Below are 19,733 nucleotides of genomic sequence, written 5' to 3'. Positions count from 1 at the left end.
TTAGTTTCCTAAGTCTTGGTAAGGATTGTCTGATTTGCATAAAAAGCTCGTAAACTGTTAGATGCTTACTTTGTCATTCTCGTTAATTAGGATCTTTAAAAGGGGTGGTTCTTTTGTGAAAATTAGAGGTAAATTTTGAGTATCTTGGGGTATTTCAGTGTTTTGAGTTTATTAGCATTTCCTACTCATGCATCATTTATAACTCTCTTTTATTGCCCATGGATCATGTAGAAGTAATAAGTATAGTTGTGCTTCAATATCATGTAGCTTTGCATCTAGATATGTAGATTAGAAAACTAGACTTTTGGTGACCATTGAAGATAAATCCTATTTACTTGAAGCCATCAAAAAGAGGTGAGTTGAGTAGAGAATTGAGATATCCTTGGTTTTATGATTAAATGGGCTAGAATAGTGAAGTTAAATACTAAGTAATAAAGGAATGAAGTAGAGTAGAATTCGACTCTGACTATGTGTAGTGCCTAATGGCTACACTCATAACTAATCTCTTATTTAACATGGTTAGAGACCGGTTTTAATGGAACCAATTAGATGATTTTGTACTGAAATTTTCTTTTTTAGACTTAAATGTTTTCCAAAATCATCCTCACCTCATTTCCTTCTCCCCCCTTTCATCTTATTGTTTTTAGCAATGTTTTCAAACTGCTGTTGACCCAGACCAGACGGTTGGACCATTCGGCCTGGGAATAGTCTAGGCAACTGGTTCCGTTTTACCCCAAATTTAGAATCTAGTCAAAAACCATTGATCCGAGTGGTTGAACCATTGACCTATCAACCTGTTCAATAGTTTTTGGCCATTTTTTTATATTTTAATTATTTTTTTTTTTAATTTTGCTGTCAGAACAGGCCTCCCATTTGAACTAGACGATCGGACCGTTGATCCAGAAACCGGTGGCCAGAATGGTTCCATTTTTAGGTCGTTTTTTAAAATGTTGGTTTTTAGGCTAGCATAAAATTCAGGTGGCGACTCCTTATGGCTTTGTTTGGTGGCACTCCCATTGCTTGGCCTTAGATTCTCACAATAAAAATACATTTTTGTATTAAAAATGCTAGAAATTTTCTTTTTTTTTTTGGTACTAAAAATGAGATTTTGCACTCAAAGTTGGTCAATGTGGAAAAGGTAGATTTCAGCCTTAGAATTAGTGATTGTACAATTGTATCCATCACAATAAAATCTGTTTGGTAAGAATCCAAAATTCATCGATGCAAAACAAAACCAACTTTGCATTCTCATGAACCATACATATTTGCATCGGCACTTTTATGAATGCAACAATTAAGTTGTGTTTGAATCAATGATCAAAGTATTGATATGTATTGGTCCATATCGGCCAATATGTATTGTGCCGATAGCTTACCGATATGCCCCTCCAAGAGTTATATTGGGTCAGACACTGGTTCAGAGGGTGGTCGCCTTAAACCGACCCTCTGAACCAGTTTCTAAAAAAATAAATAAAACTTAAAAAAGTATGGACGGCATATCGGATTATGTTAATATTTTGAACCTTGGTTTGAAGAAAATATCGAAGGGTTTGGTTAAAAAAAACTCAGCAAAATTATATTATTTTGTTGGTGTGACAATTTATTTTTTCGAAAGCAAAACAAGTAAACAACAATATTGTTGAATGGCTTTGGCTGCAACCCCCATGGTGGTCGATCTGTCTTCTCTTCTAAGTTCTAAATGGCAGTACCTCTTGTGTGGAAAGACATAATACGAAAAGGGTTTGACCCGTGACAACCACCGTGAGTTTTGGTGAAAGCTCTTCTAATCGGTTGACGTGAGGGGGAAGGTTTTAGTAATTTACCGAAACTCAGAGGAGTTAAAAGTAATTTACCTTTTTCAAATTTCCACTCTCCCACTCTCCCACTGGCCACTGCTATTTATAATCATGCATTCAAATCTCAACTCGCAAATCCCAAGTTATAACGCGGTAATGGAGGAGAAGGACCAGAAGGTTACTGAAGACGATTTCCACGTAAAAAGGCATCGCATTAGTCGTCCAAAGAAGCGCAAGAGATCGAAGCAACAAGGTAATACTGAAACCCTAATTCGATCCATACTAATTCAAATGGCCGGAATAAGAGTAGCTTCAGTTCAATTTCTTCGTTGCAATTGCTACATCCTTTTCCTTCTCTTTCTTTTTTGGGTTTTTAGGTACTGCTTGTTTGGTTTCTCTCGTATCTTTTTGATTCATTGCTTGCTTTTAAAATATTGTTTAATCATTTGCATTTAATTTCAAATAATAGCACTCCAAAATTATCACTGCAGTAGGACCAGTTAGTCCACTTGTTAAGAAGTATTGGCTTCAAAGATACAATCTTTTCTCGAGGTTTGATGAGGGCATAAAAATGGACGAGGAAGGATGGTTTTCAGTGACTCCAGAAGAGATTGCAGTCAGGCATGCTGAGAGAAGCGGGGGAGGAGTCGTGATCGACTGCTTCTCAGGTGTCGGTGGTAATGCCATTCAATTTGCAAAAAAGTGAGCTCCTTTACATTTAATACGTGAAATGTATCCATATTCAATTATCACTTTGTGTGTTCGAATCTATATGTATGTTGCTTGAAGTATTGAAATGACATTAATCACCACTTGGGGATCCTGCAAATGAGAAACATGGGGAAATGTCACAAACAAGCTTGGTTACGGGCCTAGACCTCAACCTCAACTTAAATAAATCAGCCAAGTAACATAAGTTAGAGGGGATTAGGGGAAGAAAATAGTCACTCATAGTACTATGTGATCCATCAACATACAATTTATTTTCGTTGCATGACCCACATACAAGGAACAGTACGCACATTGTTTGAGCACCATGAAGATAAAACAAGCGGAACCCACTAATCATGGTTACCCAATACTAGATGGGGTATCTAGTTGGCTCAAAGCTATGCCTCTACTTCCAATAATGACAGGATGACTAATATTGCATATGTAACAACGAATGATTTATGTATGGGGGCATATTTGTCATTTTCATATGTTTTGTAATTCTCATATAAATGATAGATAGTGGGCAAAGTGTTTTAAGAGGCATGCCTAGGTACACAGGTGAGACACATTTCAATCATGTGCCTTTTGTGAACTCGGGTGCAGTTCCTTTGAAAAGGCATGTGCTTGGTGCACTTGTGCCTCAGCCCAGGTGCATGCCTTTTTAAATGTATCTTTTTTGCTACATTCTTCTGCGGATTCACATCTTTGTAATGTTTATCAACTTCCAAATTACCTTTTATTGTTGTTTGCAGACTAGTAAAGGTCTATTAACTTTTAAATAATATCTGATTCCTAATCCTAAAATAGAATGAACTGTGACTAGCAAACCAATCTTTGTATATGTATGGGCCGAAAATTTAGGTTGGTGGTGTTACCCCAACCCTCACATGGAATTGTTTGGATTTGCCACAAGGGGCCTTTATGAAGGTAGAGTGTACATCTATTGATAAAAAAAAGGTAGAGTGTCCATCTCCAAAATTAATAATGCAGGATGTTTAACATCAGACTGGCTACTTGAAGGAATGCAGCTAGGAGATAAATAAATGGATTGAAAGTTCTACATGCCTGAACCATTTAGGACAATCCACATCTGTTTTTGCCTTTCCTTCTATGTTTTCACTTTGGATATTCTTTATATGTTATGTTTATGTATTTTACCAAATATTTTGAGCCTCTCAACTTTCTTCATCATCATCTTCTTTTCTCTTAATATTTCCTTTTACTTTTTCATCAAGATTAGTTCCAACTACAATTTTGTATATCACCTTTGTTTTTAAAATATAGTCACCATGATGCTCTTTCTCCATTCGTGTAGCATATTCTTTGTTTTCATTATATTATTAAATCGTTTAGTTAGCCATAATAAGCTCATCTCTCCCATGCCTTTTAACACTTTTATTGGTATACAATCAGGTCTTAATGCCTTCTCCTTCTTTGTCTTACTATTTTTCATACTGCTAGAGTTACTAATAATATGGAGCAACTACACCCATTGTTTTGTTTGGAATCCACCACTCATTTGATAAATTTGTGTTTGCTTTCCTATTTAATTCAGGAAATTAAATAAGTTTTATTTTGTATTTAATGATCCACTTTATCTAAAAGAATGAGACACACATCAATTAGCAAATTGAAAGTCTTTATGATGATTCTTTTATTTGAATTAGGAAATTAAATTAGAAAGGTTGGTCATCATTGGTATGGGTCCCACACCATATGAACTGAACACTTTTTTAGGGAGTGGAGGTGTTGGTGTGAAAATTTTAATAAATTCTCATGCAACATAATTCACTCAATCAAGTGATTGAGTTTTTATTATTTTGGGTAAGGCCCATTCAGGGAATCATACGGATTGTTCCCCTTAATTACATCCCCACAAGAAAGTAGAGAACACCTTTTGATTTTGACTTGGAGTAATGAACACATAGAACAAAAGAAAAGAACAATAGGATACTTAGAAAAGAACTTTTCATTTGCTTTTCTTTTACATCAGGTGCACAAGAATGAGAAGAAAGAAGAAGAAAATACAATTGAGAAACTATACAGCAATACATTTCTCTTTTCTTTAATACAAAGAAAATTTCCTTCTCACTCCTTTCTTCATAATAAGTTGTAGTCAATCAGATGAAATTCTGATTGTAGACAACCTTACTCCTTGGAATTTTGCATACAAAAAGGGAACCATAGTCGATCAAATTGAATATTTGATTGTAGACGATTTTCATCCCTCTGCTCTTCATTTTCATTTGAAGGGAACCATAATCAGCCTTTGAGATTTAGGCTGTAGATGGTTTACTCCCTAACTTTGCCTTGAAAGAAGGACCATAATCAACCAAGTAGAGGCACCTGGTTGTAGATGGTTTATTCCCCCCTACTCTTCATTTTCATTTGAAGGGAACCATAATTAGCCTTTGAGATTTAGACTGTAGATGGTTTAATCCCTAACTTTGTCTTGAAAGAGGGACCATAATCAACCAAGTAAAGGCACCTGGTTGTAGATGGTTTATTTCCCTCTTTTTCCTTTCTCAAAAGTAATAACAAAAGAGAGAAAGAAGGATACATAGAGGAAGACATAAATGGGAAGTATTCACAGAGAGGACTTTCCTTTTCTCTACCTGTATTAGTGAGACTTTTCCTTCCTTGCCTTCCCTTGAGCACTTCTCTTTTCTTCTCTCCTTATCTTTGCTTTTCTTAAGAATCCCTTGTGAAAATTTTCTCCGAAGAGTCTCTCCGTGTGTATCTAGCTTCCCCTTAAAGAGCTTAAATAGGAAGTAGGGTAGTTATGTAACTATGCCCTCTTCCTAGGTGAAGGACACCAGTCCCTCCCGCTTAAAGAGAGGGAATTCCCCACTTAAAGAGAGAGAACTCCCCACTTAAAGAGAGAGAACTCCCCACTTAAAAGGGGGAACTCCCATACAGGATATTTTTTTTATAATTTTAATGATTTGGCTAGTAGACTTGCTAGCCCACTTATTACAAATTATTTGAATAAAAAAAAAGACTTTAACAGGAGGTAACTATTATTTTTTTTTCTAAGAGTGAAGATAACCATGTGTTTGGTACTTCTTTTTGAAAGAAGAGGCACTCACGTGTCTGAATGGGTACCTCTTTATTCTGAGGTCTTTGCTTTACATCATAGGTGATTACATCTTCAGCCTACACCTTGCACATGATGCATCTAATAGCCAACTGTATTCCCTTCTTAAATGATTTGCTGTTTTCTTCAGCATAAGATAAAAAAAGCTTCCTTGATAGAGTCTATATTCTTATTAAATGATATTCTCAACTTGTCTCCTTACAAGGGACATTTCAAATATCTTATTGAGATCCATCCTTTCGTGCATTCCTTTTATCACCTTTCATCTCTTTTGGATTTTGAAATGACCGTAGTCTATATTCTTTACATCAATGAAGGAAATAAAATGGATATGCTTATCATTATAAATGCATGGCTATATGATTTATGTTGATCAGGGAAAGAGGCAGATATGCTTCTAAGGTAAATTACAACTTAAGTATTAAATTAAATAATTTATTAAGTTTCATGGTCTTAGTAATTTGAATATTCTTTAACTCTTGGCCCATTTTCCTCTTTATTGTTATTTGAATAAAATGATTTCAGTTTTAATTTGACCGTTTAAAATAAATTGTTTAGTCATTACATCTTTAATTTCGTTCCTTTAAATTTAAAGAGATTTAATGTGGTATGAGAAAATATTTCTTCAGCTGCATAACTTTCTTAACTCTAGTCATGTCTCTCCAGGTGTTACCATGTTGTTTCTATTGATATTGATCCAAAAAAAGTTGGATTAGCCTATAATAATGCAAAGATTTATGGAGTTGAAGATTATGTTGATTTTGTTATTGGAGATTTTTTTCAGCTTTCTTCATCACTAAAAGTAAGTTTAAGATGTACATCTTTTCCTTTTTTGTTGATGGTGATGAATATGCTTTGATTAAAGCATGGGTTGGATTTATATCTCTCTCCTATATTTTTAGAATTGTGATGTAAATATTTAAAATTAAGTTAAAATTTAGACCTGCTGAACTGGTTGAAGCCAATATGCTGTACATTAGATCAATTGGCTAGTCCTGATTCCTGAATTTGGCTTTCTAACCCTCATTTGGGAGTGATTTAGCTTGCATCATTGCTTCACTTAAACTAAAATTACATCCTTGTCAAAAAGTTGATGGAAGTATGTAGGGACTTGGGAGTACTTTGATTTTCAAGATGCTATAGGCATGTATTTTTTGGTAGGCAAGACTGTTACTGTTTTTATATTATTAGCATTAGGACCTAATGAAAGAAAAGAAGATGCCTTATGATTGGAGAAACAATGGAATGGTGCCTATATTTAAGAACAAAGGTGATATACAAAGTTATAATAATTATCGGGGGATTAAACTTGTGAACCACACTATGAAACTTCAGGAGAAAATAATTGAACAAGGATTATGACTTGAAACAAGTGTATTGGAGAACCAATTTGTCTTTATTCCAGGGAGATCAATTATGGAAGCTATATATCTTTTGGGACGATTCATAGAAAAGTTCAAAGAGAAGAAGAAAGATCCTCATATGGTGTTCATTGATCTAGAAAAAGGCATATGATAGAGTTCCTAGAGAGATAACATGGTGGGTCTTCAAAATAGGTATATAGACCTAATTAAGGACATGTATGAGAGGGCAATGACCAATGTTAGAACACCAGTGGGAGAGACTTCAAATTTTACAATTACTATGGGTCTTCACCAAGATTCAACACTTGGCTCTTATCTATTTGCATTGATCATGGATGAATTGGCTAAACATATTAAGGAGGAAGTTCCATGGTGCATGTTGTTTGTGAATGGCATTGTTTTAATTGATGAAACTAATGAAGGATTAAATGCAAAATTAAGCTTATGGACAAATGCCTTAGAAACAAGAGGTTTTAAAATAAGTAGGACTAAAACAGTGTATATGACATGTAAGTTTAGTAATAATAGGAGTGTAAATCAAGATACACTTAGGATTGGAGACCAAGAGATAACTCAATGTGACCATTTCTAGTACCTTGGTTCAATAATTCATAACAAGGGAGAGATTGGGGAGAATGCCACCCAAAAATGGAGGGGTGCATTTTGACTTTTATGTGATAGGCGAATACCGCTTAGAATAAAAGGAAAATTCTATAAAACAGTTGTAAGGCCAGCTATGTTGTATGGAGTAGATTGTTGGTAATCAAGAAACAACATGTCCAGAAAAATGAATGTGCTAGACATGCAAATGCTAAGATGGATGAGTCGAAAAACTAGAAAAGATAGGATTAGGAATAAAGTTATTCATAAGTACCTAGGAGTAGCTCAAATATGTGATAAAATGAGAGAGAGTAGACTAAGATGGTTTTGGCACATGTATAGAAGACCACCAATTGCACCAATTAGAAGTGATCTGTTACCCATTGAAGGGGCTAGAAGAGCTTGGGGTACCCCAAAAAGGACATGGGTAGAAGTAGTAAGAAATTATTTAAGTGCTAATTGTTTAACAGTGGATATGGCTTAAATAGAATGGATTGGCGAAACAGGATTCATGTATCTGACCTCATATAGTTGTGTAAGGCATGGATGATTATGATGATAATGAGGGTCACTCATAAAAAGCCGAAGATAGGATGTGATCCTAGGTCTGGAGTGTAAAACCCCTAGAATTAGTTAACTACCTAGGGCTACATAGGCTTCTTGTTGGATTGGATTCATATTGGATCAGCTTCATTTGCATCTTATCCGATTATCAAATCTTTGGATCCATAACTGAACTCTAGTATGTTGGGCTCGGATTGAATTTGTATTTAACCTGCATCCACCTTATTGTGGTTAAAATGATAGTTGAAAACAGCCTTCTTGAAGTATAGAACTGCTTGAGATTAGATGCAAAACCAGAAAACAAACAAGAGAAGATTAAGAAGATGAGAGAGAGAGAGAGAGCTGGTGGCAATGAGAGTTAGAGAGTGAGGGGTTCGAACTTAACCTCCCTCTAACACTCTAAAACATTTTATTAAGTTAATCTTTTAATTATTACTGAGAGGCCCTTGGGTGGGCAAGAAATTACAAAAACAAAGTAAATAAGAGTATGGGCCCAGAATAAGGCCCATTACAGAGGAAAACATAAACATAACATAGAATGACAGCCTATGGGCCATTCGGCCCATCTCCTCTACAATGACAAAAATTAAAAATTAAAAATCTAATTACTTTTAATTTATACATGTATTAAAATATATATTACATATAAATTTTTTTGTTATAATCATATATATATATATATCATAGGGCTTGGATTTTAATTGGATCAGATGTTGAGTAAGGTATCAGACTTTTGGAGTTCATTGACAGCCTTAGTTCTACAAGGTTTGAAGCTTTCAAAGTATCTCAACTTTACAAAGCTCATAGTAGAAGGGGAATAAAAAATAGTGGTTGGATGGTTGAGAAAGGAAAGCACAATTCCATGGCATAGTTTTCAAGGCCCCTAGGCGAGGCTAGGCGACCACAGGGCACCCAGGCGCCTAGGTGTCGCCTAGGCATTGGAATTTTAAAATGTTTGTTTTATTGAGTTTTTACTTTATATATGCTTTTCCAAGTTATTTATTGGTTTTGTGTGCTAACTGGCAATCATGTACACTAACTATTAACACTACAAATCATTCAATGAGTATAAATTTCATATAAAAAGCTAAAAATATATAATATTATCAATAAAAAGGAGTCTAAACCAACTATATATATATCATATATATAATCAATTAATCAATGAATCAAGTTTCAGACATGTAATTCAGCCATAAAAAAACATTTGAAGAAGATAATTAAATTCAGCCATACAATCACTGAATCAAGTTTCAGCCATGTAGTTCATCCATATAAAAAAATCAGCCATATAATCATATATATTAATGATATAAAAAAAATTTGAATGAGAAGAAGAAGAATTAAAGAAGAGATTAGAGAAGAATTGGAGAAGAGAAGAAGAGTAGGTTTGACAGCTTCGGCTGTTAAAAACTGAGATGATTCAAGTGTGAATCATGACTGAAATACTGATTGAGTAGGGCGGAGCCCTTGTTTTTAAAAAAAATGGACTCATGGGGTGGACTGATGACTGAGAGAGTGAGAGTGACTGACTGAGAACAGTTGGACTCATGGGGGTGGAAAAGAACAGTTTCAGAGTCAGACTCTGAAATCTGGAAAAGAAGAAGAAGAAGTTATCAACTTACCTGCTCGAACTAAGGTGCGATGGAGCTGGGCTGCTCGAGCTTGTAGTGTTCGCCTGTTCGGTTCTCCTCTCTCTCCAGTCGAACCAAAACCCTTGTGATACAAGGGTTTAGAAAAGAAAATAGAGATTACTTAGTTTAGTTGTATAATTCTCTTAATACTAAAATGGTACAATATAACAAGTTTATTTTAAAAGAATACAACAACCAATGAAATATTAAACTAATAAATTAAAAAAAACACAATTTTTTTGGATGCATGTAGGCGCCTGCTTAAATCTCTAGGTGGGCGCCTAGTGCGCAAAACATATGGCGTTTGAGCGAGGTGACCATGAAAAACTGCCTAGTTGCCTAGGTGTGTCGCCTTGACAACTATGTTCCATGGCAATATAGGAACAATTGGAGGGTACAAAGGAGATAATTAGGGGCATGGGCATGGAGGTTCAATTTAGTTGGACACAGACATCAGCCAATGAGCTAGCTGATTCCATGTCAAAGCAAAGAGTCCAAAGAGAGCAGCTCTTCTGTATATAGCTTACATATCATGTTTATGTATTTTTATTTGAGCCAATAGGCTTTTTAAAACATTTAATTTCTTTTTAAAATTCAAGTTCATCATATTTATGTATTAGTGCTTATTTTTTAACATTTTTTTTTACAAAAACTTGCAAATTATTTTAAGAAATGTGTATGCCTCACCTTGTGCCTTGTGCCTCAGGTGCTAGAAGGCACTTGTGCATTTCTTGTGCCTTGCACTTTTAAAATTAGTTATATTGTCTTACTCAAAAGAAGGGAGAGGTTCTCTCAAAGCTATTTACAAAAAACGATACGTTCAATCACTACAAACCATTGAAATTATACAAAAAGTATATTGTTTAAGATGTATCTACTGTTTACTCATTTACAAAATCAACAAATAGAATTCTTTCCTATTCATTTGTGAATTGCTCCTTTTTAATGCCTGCGAATGATATTGTTAGCAACTGCCTTCTAGCACATTATCAATATTAGAACCAAGGGAAACACATTACCAATACCATTATTGGGAGAAGAACTGTCATCAATTAAGGTAACTGTTTGTTCAATGGAGATCTGAAAATCCAGTCATATGATCTGAAAAAGTCATATTGTTATCCCAATAATGGTATTGGTAATGAGTCTCCACCCTCCACCTTCCACTTTGGGGCCAAGTACAAAATTTGAAGAAGATATTTGTTATTAATTTTTTGGATAACAAAGATTTTTCCTGATATTGTTAGTGCAGTTTTCTTTAATGTTAATTGTAAAAATAAAGTCAAGGAAACAAAATGAAAAGAAACAAAAAGTATTTCAACTTGAGAATAGAAGGGAAAAAGAAGAGAAAAAGGTAGGGAGATCTGTCTTACACAGTAGAAGACAAGAAAGTGAAAAGAGAAAGAAAAAGGTCTCTACGAAGAAGATACCACCAATCTTATTTAACCTATTGACTTGTATTGGTATTGCCTTCATTAGAACATGCAAAAACACAAAAATGCTCCTGTTAAGTGATTCTTAACATGGGAGATACAAAGTTACAACAAATGACTAAAATGGCCCTTGTGGGCAAACATTTTAGCACTCCCCCTCAAACTAGAGCATATATATCATAAAGCTCTAGCTTGTTACAAATATAATCCATCCTGGTACGATACAAGCTTTTGACAAGTCTGTTAGGTGTTCTTCTGACTTGACATAAGGAGCCACAATATTACCATTTGTCACCTTTTCTCTTACAAAATGACAATCAATTTCTATATGTTTGGTCTTCTCATGCAAAATCAGGTTGGAAGCAATATTGGTAGTGGCCTAATTATCATGAAACAACTTTACATGCTTCCCTATAAAAATACCTATCTTTTGAAGAAGTTGTTTCAGCCATGTCAACTCACAGGTGGTGTGGGCCATTGCTCTATACTTAGCTTTAGCACTACTCCTACCAAGTACACTTTGCTTCTTACTTTTCCATGTAATGAGATTGCCACACAAAAAGGTATTGTACCCTGTAGTAGGCCTCCTTTCCATTGAGGAACTTGTCAAATCTGCATTAGAATATCCCTATAAGGTTAATTCTCTCCCTTTTGGGTGTGAGAGTAGCCAAGAAAGACACATTGAATTGCTTGGAACTCAACTTTATCATGTCCAAGGCCCGAGCGATGGTCAAAACACAACTGAAAACACACGAAGGGAGAGAGAAAGGGAACCTTGGGGGAAACATGGTAAAGAATGGAGAGTCCCTAAGGACAGATGTAGGCATACGATTGATCAAGAAGCATGAAGTGAAAACAACATCACTCTAATAGATTTTAGGAATAAACATTTAGAGTAGTAAGGCATGAGTTGTCTCAATAATGTTTTGATTGTTCTGTTCAGCTACTCCATTTTGCTGAGGAGTGTGGGAACAAGAAGACTGATGTTTAATACCGTGAGTGTCAAAATAAGCTTGAAAGGAACTATGAAAGTACTCCTTTGCACTATCAGAACGAAAAACTTTAATACAAACACCAAACTGATTTCGAATGTCAACATGGAAGGAAAGAAAAATAGAGAACAATTCTGAACGTTCTTTCATAAAATATACCTATATCATTCTTGAATAATCATAAAAAGGTTACAAAATATCGAAATCCATTGTAAGGCGACACACAATTGGGACCCCAAACATTTGAGTGGTAAGATCAAAAGGACTCTAGACTCTATTGTCTTCCTTGGGAGCAAAAGTGACTCCATAATGCTTGCTGAGTTGACACAATTCACAATCCAACTGGGACATCAACACCAAACTAGCTTCTTCAAAATATAGATTGAAAGATGATCCAAATGGAAATGCTATTGGTGAGGAGTAAGGGATGAATGAAGAGCTCTTAGAGGACCATTGACATCTAGGTGGTATAGATAGTGAGTTACTTACAAACAAGAAACTAAAGAGAATCTTTGAGATGTAAAAGTAGAGTTAACACTCATATCAAAACCAAGGGAAACACATTACCAATACCATTATTGGTTGAAGAACTGCCATCAATTAAGGTAACCGTCTGTGCAATGGAGGGTGGAGACTCAAAAGTATATGAAAATCCAGTCATATGATCTGAAGCTCTAGAATCAATTATGCATGGTAAACAGTTAGAACTGGAAACTAAACAAGCTATACCCGACTTAGCAAGGGTAGCAGTAGACTTGGAAGGCAAGGAAGAGGCCTAGGAATGGCAACGGGTAGGGTACCCATGCAAATTGCCCTACCCATTCCCAAACCCGCTTATGTGTCCCTAATTCCAAACCTGTCCCAAACCCGTCTAGCTTTTCCTCTCAATTTCCCAAACCCATCCCAACCCATCTCACCTGTTAAACCCCTTGACTAATCGTTTTCTACTTAAAAAGGTTTCTTAATGCTTATAATGTGACTTGAACCCAAATCAATTAATGCTTGTGTCAAATCTCTTAACACTACTTTAAGCCACTAAGCCATCTCACCTTTTGTGTTATTTAATGAAATAAAATAGATTTTATTAACTTTTGTGTTCATCAAAACAATCAATACATACATATATATATATATATATATATATGATTACCAATTCCAACTAAAAATTAATAGAAATATTATTTAAAATTAGCATTTTATAACTAAATGAAATAAACAGTCTATCAAATCCAATTTTACATCAAGTGATGATTTTAATCCCAAAAAAATTATATAATTAAAATATTAATAATAGAATAATTATCATAGTACTTAAAATTTATAAATTTGTGCATGATATATAATTAATGGGTTCATATTTATGTATCTCGGGTATCGGGTATCGGATACCCTAAAGTCAAAACCCAAACCCGTCCCAAACCCTATAGGGTTTTGATAAATGGGTTCTATTAGGGTCGGGGTGGGTTAGATACCTGAAAATTTCCGTGAAATTGCCATCCCTAAGGAGGCCTAGTGAAGTCTCTCATATTCCTCATGTGTGATGGAGACCAGCTCATTACTCTTACCAATTCTTGTGGCTGGCAACTCATTAGTAGGATCATTCATACTAGCCATCCTCAACTACTCCATGATTGGCCTAGGAAGATATCGGGCCATGCAAATCATAACAGAAAGTAACCGTGTGCCCCTCACACAGCTACAATGTGTGAACTCTTTGATAGTGCCACAACCATCACTGTTAGGAATGGCAAGGGGTGGGGTGAGGATGGGGAACCACTCGCCATCCTTGTCCCTGTCCCCATTATATCCCCATCCCCATCCCAACGAGGATCCCCACTTCCTATGATTTTTTTATGATGTCAATCATTTTGCTTTTGTTTTTTATTTTATTTAAAAAATTAAAAATAAAATAGTTAGAATTTGCAACCCTATTAAAAAAGATCCAAATATATTCAAACATATTCAACCATATTTTTAAAATATTAATATACATGGATATTGTTTTCTTCTAGGAAGAAGAGAAGAAGGGAAGAAGAAGAGAGAAGAAGGAAGAGAAGAGGAAGAGAAGAGAAGAGGAAGAGAAGAGGAAGAGAAGAGGAAGAGAAAAGAAGAAGAGAGAATGGCTGTTTGGGATCCAAAACTTCTAGGTGGTGGGGCCCAACTTTCTATTTATATTAAAGAGATTAAAAACAAAAGAGGAAAATTATATGCTTGCCCCTGGTGGGCAGTGCACACCCTAATAAAAATCAATAATGAAAGGCAATAAACAAGTTGACAACACCCTAAGACTAACAACATAAAGGACTATAATAGCAGAAATAACTAACAAATCATTCTAACAACACTCCCCCTCAAGTTGGGCTGAATATATCTATCATGCCCAACTTGTCACATAATTCATTATGTTGCAAGTATGGAAGTCCCTTTGTGAGAACATCAACCAGCTGCTCCTTGGAGTTGACATAAGGAGTGCAGATTTCACCCTTTTCCAATTTCTCTCTTATGAAGTGCTTGTCCACTTCAATGTGTTTTGTCCTATCGTGTAGGACAGGGTTAGTAGCAATGTTTATGGCTGCCTTATTATCACAATAGAGAGACATGGGGCTATTAACTGGGAATCCAAGCTCTCCTAGTAAATTCTTTTTTTTTTTATTGATAACAGAAATCAATTTATAAATGGGTAATAAAGTTACAATAATCCGGGTAGAGGTAAAGAGGCTTAACTTTCCCAAAAAAGAAGCGTTTGCAGTCCTCTTCACCCATTGAAATTGAACCTCTATTCCCCCTAGTTACCATTTAGTTTCCCTTCTTTCATTTGCATATTTCCACGGTCCATTGTTCTTCTTTAACCAGTTTAGAACCAGCTTTGAGTCTCCTTTAACAATTAGCCTATTAATACTCATCTCCTTTGTTTTTCGCAAACCTTCCATACATATCTCAGATCTGAGAGAGTCCCCATTCCCAATGGGGCCTGAAAACAAAGCAATCACCTTTCCATTCTCATCTCTGAACACCCCACCAACACTCGAGGGCCCAGGATTACCTTCACTACTGCCATCAAAATTTAATTTTACACACCTGGGTCTAGTGGAGACCATAAGGGAGAGGCACCTGACGAGAGAGGAGCAGAATTTGCCACTTTCTGCTAGCTATTCAGTAGCATAACTGTAGAGACATCAACAAGCATATCCAAAGGCTTCAGCCAATGCACCACCCTAACCAATATTACCTCAATGATACCTTCTTTGTTCCTTTCCTTATCAAAAAAGGTCCTAGAGTTCCTCTCTTCTCATATAGTCCAGCAAATATCAGCTCTCACACACCTCCACATAACCCTACCCCTTTTCTTAGGCCAACTAAGGAAAGAGGTGGCAAACAAGATTTGTATATCTGGTGGAGGGGTCCACCTGAAACCAAATAAAGAAATAAACCATTCCCAAATATTAGAAACAAAAGGACATGAAATTAGTAAGTGATAGGAGCTTTCACCATTAACCTTGTAGAGGGTGCACCGATTTGGGGACAAGCACCAATTTGGCCTTTTCTTCTAGAGTAAATCACATAAGTTACATCTTTCTAGGAATGCCTCCCAACAAAAAGCTCCAATCCTTGGAGGGATCGGCTTACCCCATATTTCCTTAACTAGGAAAGACTGGATAGAATTGTTGGTCTGTTGTGCCAAGGACTTAAAGAAAGAAGCACAAGAAAAGGCCCCAGAGGGGGACAAAGTCCAAATTCTACTATCCCTTTTTGAAGGGTTCAAATTCTCCTAGTAAATTCTTCAACCTAAGTGCTTCAGCCAAGTTCAAAATTTTGATACAATATGCCTCGTATCGGGCGTATCGTATCAAATTGGAGGCTTAATGATACACCCCTATAGGGGTCGTATTGGGGGTGTGATCTGGTTCAAGGGGTAGACCAGCCTTAAACCGACCCCTCTGAACCAATTTCAAAGAAAAACAAAAAAAGGGTGGGCAAGCTTCGATACATGCCGATATGCCTCTACCGGCGTATGGGCTTGTATTGATATTTTGAATGTTGGCTTCAGCCATCCCATGTGCCATAACCCTATACTCAGCTTCAACACTAGATCTTGCAACCACATTTTGTTTTTTACTCCTCGACGTCACTAGCTTTCCTTCCACGAATGTGTAGTACCCACTTGTAGATTTCCTATCATCCACAACACCTGCCCAATCGACATCAGTATAGACTTCCACTTTTAGATGGTTGTGCTTATTGAATAGCAAGCTAGTTCCTGGATACTTCTTTAGGCACCTAAGAATTATTTTTGTAGCCTCCATACGTGGTGTCTTAGGGGAATGCATAAACTGACTTAGAACACTAATCGGATAAGCTATGTTTGGGTGTGTCATGGACAAGTAAAGCAATATTCCCACTAGTCTTTGGAACTATTTCACATCTTTTAAAGGTTCACCATCACAGTCACCCAATTTATGATCAACATCCATAGGGATACCCGCTGATTTTTCACCTAGCTTGCTTATGTAGGATGCACTTCCTCTAAGAGATGAAGATACCCCTTTTTGAGCGGGCAACCTCAATCCCAAGAAAGTACTTCAGGGGATTCAAATCCTTCACCTCAAATATGGAAGCCAAGAACTCTTTCAACTTCTGTGTTTCAGAGCTCTAGTTCCTTGTAATGATGATATCATCCACATACACTATCAACATTGCAACTTGTTCCTAACACCTCTTAACAAAAAGAGTGTGATCAGATTGACATTGTTTGAATCTTACTTGCTGAACTGCCATATGAAACCTACTAAACCATGCTCTGGGAGATTGTTTTAGGCCATAGGGAGATTTTCTCAACTTGCACACTTTATTCTCATTTCCTTTGGCATAGAAGCTTGGTGGCTGAACTGTATAAACCTCCTCCTCCTCCAGATCACCATTTAAGAAAGCATTTTTTACATCAAGTTGATGCAATTCCCAGCCGAGATTTGTAACCAATGATAATAAAACCTGAATTGGATTCATCTTTGCAATAGGGGTAAATGTCTCATCATAATCAATACCATAAACCTGAGTGTACCCTTTTTCTACCAGCCTCACTTTGTATCTTTCTACTCTTTCATCTGCCTTGTGTTTCACTGTAAACACCCACTTATACCCCACAAGGTCTTTCCCTTTTGGAATGTCCAACAACTCCCAAGTATGATTCTTATGGGGGGCATTAATCTCCTCCATAGCATTTGTCCATTCAGGATAAGTCAGAGCCTCTACCACATTTTTGGGTATGGGAATGCTATCAACAACAAATAAGAATGCATGGTGAGAGGGGGAACTATGGTCATATGATACATAGTGGGTAATGGAGTGTTTGGTAGTACACGATCTAACTCTCTTTCTGTGAGCAATTGGGATGTCAAGATCATCCACAACCGAAATAGGAACAGGGGAATCAACAGGGATAAGGGTGCTTGGCTCATTTGGACTTACCTCTTGGGAGTTTGATGGCATCAGTTGCTCAGTATCTAGTGGCTCTACATCTTTAGAACACTATTGGTCTCTATGACGTATACGCAGAAAGACACGAAATGGAGCTGGATTCGGAATAGAGGGAAGAGAAACTTGGTGAACCTACTTTTCCTCCTCTGTACTACTCTTCCCTTGAGGAGAAGCAGGGTAGAATGGTTCAGACTTGAAGAAGGAAACATACATAGAGACAAAGTACTTATGACCAACATGATCAAAACACCGGTGACCCTTTTGAGAGGAGGGATACCCAAGGGAGATACATGGAATAGACTGATGGTCCAAATTACCTTGAGAAGAAGACAAATCATGGACAAAGGCACGACAATCAAACACCCTCATAGGGATGGAAAATAGAGGGGACTGTGGAATCAACAACTGATGGGGGAACTTGTAGTTCAATACTCTTGAGGGCATGCAATTAATGACATATGCAACAACAAGTACAACATTTATCTAGAAACGTTTCACACATTCATATGCAACATCATCCCTCGTACTACTTCAAGAAGGCATCTGTTCTTTCTTTCAGCAACACCATTTTGTTGTGGTGTTCTCACACACGAACTCTTGTGAAGAGATCCATGGGGAGCAAAAAATTCATTAAGCTCACCATTGAAATATTCTTTCATATTATCTGATCGAAAAATCTGAATCTCAACATGAAATTGTGTGAACACCATCCTCTGGAAGTCCCTTATAATCTTTGGGACTTTGTCTCTGGTACGCATAGGAAATACTCATGTATAACGAGAAAAGTCATCAATCAGTGTGATAAAGTATTTATATCCACCCTCAATGAAAAGTTGTTCTACATTGTTTGCTTAATTGATACGTTTGACACTGAAACTCTAACATCGAACATGACTTAAATAAAAACGGAAACAAACACTTAAATATTTCAAAGGACACATGACCTAGACGATTATGCCACAAAAAAACTTGACTCTTATTGGACTGGCCCAACTAACTATGTGACTTTGAAGATGATCCAACTGAAGATGACACCGAGAAACCAGCCTTATTGTCGAGATTATAGAGACCATCTACTAAGCTTCCTCTACCAATCGTCCTCCCAGAAGTTAGATCCTGAAAAATACATGAACTAGGAAAAAAGGTTACACTACAATTTAAAGAATTTGTTATACTACTAATGGAAGGCAAATTGATAGGAAGTTTAGGTACATGCAACACATTATTAAGGTTGAGGCCATGGGGAAGAGATATTGATCCCTGGCCTGCAATGGATGAGAATGATCCATTTGCAAGCCTCACCTTATCTCTCTCGGACAATAGGCTATATGACTAGAAAAGATTTGGCTTACCGGTTATGTGGTTAGAAGCCCCTGAATCAAACATCCAGGGGGAATCAGTGGCAGTGGAAACATGGAAGGTAGAGGCCACATTACCTGATGTAGGTGCAAGTGAAGTAGAAGGGGTACTAGTAACTGAATTGTCCATTTAACGTAAAGTCCTACCATACAATTCCAGATGATTACGGAATGAGTTCATGGTATCCTCCTTAGGGTTAGAACTCGTGGAATGTTCCTGTGTAGCACCAGGGGTACCAATAGACTGAGAATTTTGAGTTGCCATATTTGCTGCATTGTACTTCTTCTGACCCTTTACCTTACCTTGCTCTTCCTTTTTCACAGTCCACTTCGGTTTCCCAAAGAGCTCCTAGCATGTGTCACGAGTATGTCTTGACCTTGTCATCGGCTTTCTTGGCATCACTTTTCTTTCCCACATTAGTACCACCTGTTGCAGGCTTGCAGCTAATGCAACCTACTGCTCCCCCTCACTTGCAACCATTACACTCCGTCTACTTTCCTTAGATTGGACCAAGGCATACACCTTTTGAACTGAGGGCAATTCACGATTTCCTAAAATCTGAACTCTTAGAGGCTCATACAGGATTCATTCTCAACAGGAAAGCAAAGACTTGCTGCTGAGATACCAACTTCTTATAAGCTTTGGCATCATTGTCATCATTCTTCCATTCTACAATTTGATAGTGATCCAGCTTCTTCCAAACAG

The 19,733-nt window shown here is 36.7% G+C and overlaps 1 protein-coding gene across 5 annotated transcripts in view; it reads left to right on the top strand.

Moving 5' to 3' along the window:
• The first annotated feature begins 1,610 nt into the window (after positions 1-1,610).
• Positions 1,611-19,733, top strand: part of LOC148843548 (uncharacterized) — a 34,578-nt gene continuing 16,455 nt past the window's right edge. The window contains exons 1-3 of one of the 5 annotated variants that reach the window (XM_088956678.1): positions 1,611-2,049; positions 2,288-2,498; positions 6,274-6,409. In XM_088956678.1, coding sequence (XP_088812804.1) covers positions 1,908-2,049; positions 2,288-2,498; positions 6,274-6,409 — 489 coding nt within the window. In that variant the 5' untranslated portion in view covers positions 1,611-1,907. Of the gene's footprint in view, positions 2,050-2,265; positions 2,499-6,273; positions 6,410-19,733 lie in introns of all 5 variants that reach the window. The other 4 variants (XM_088956679.1, XM_088956677.1, XM_088956680.1 and 1 more) reach the window with 4 other exon arrangements.

The sequence above is a fragment of the Nelumbo lutea genome, chromosome 8 (genome assembly GCF_056320005.1).
Source record: "Nelumbo lutea isolate HS-2025 chromosome 8, American lotus-T2T, whole genome shotgun sequence".
Lineage (NCBI taxonomy): Eukaryota > Viridiplantae > Streptophyta > Magnoliopsida > Proteales > Nelumbonaceae > Nelumbo > Nelumbo lutea.
Note: the sequence above shows the minus strand (reverse complement) of the source record. Positions and strands in the feature narration are given on the sequence as shown.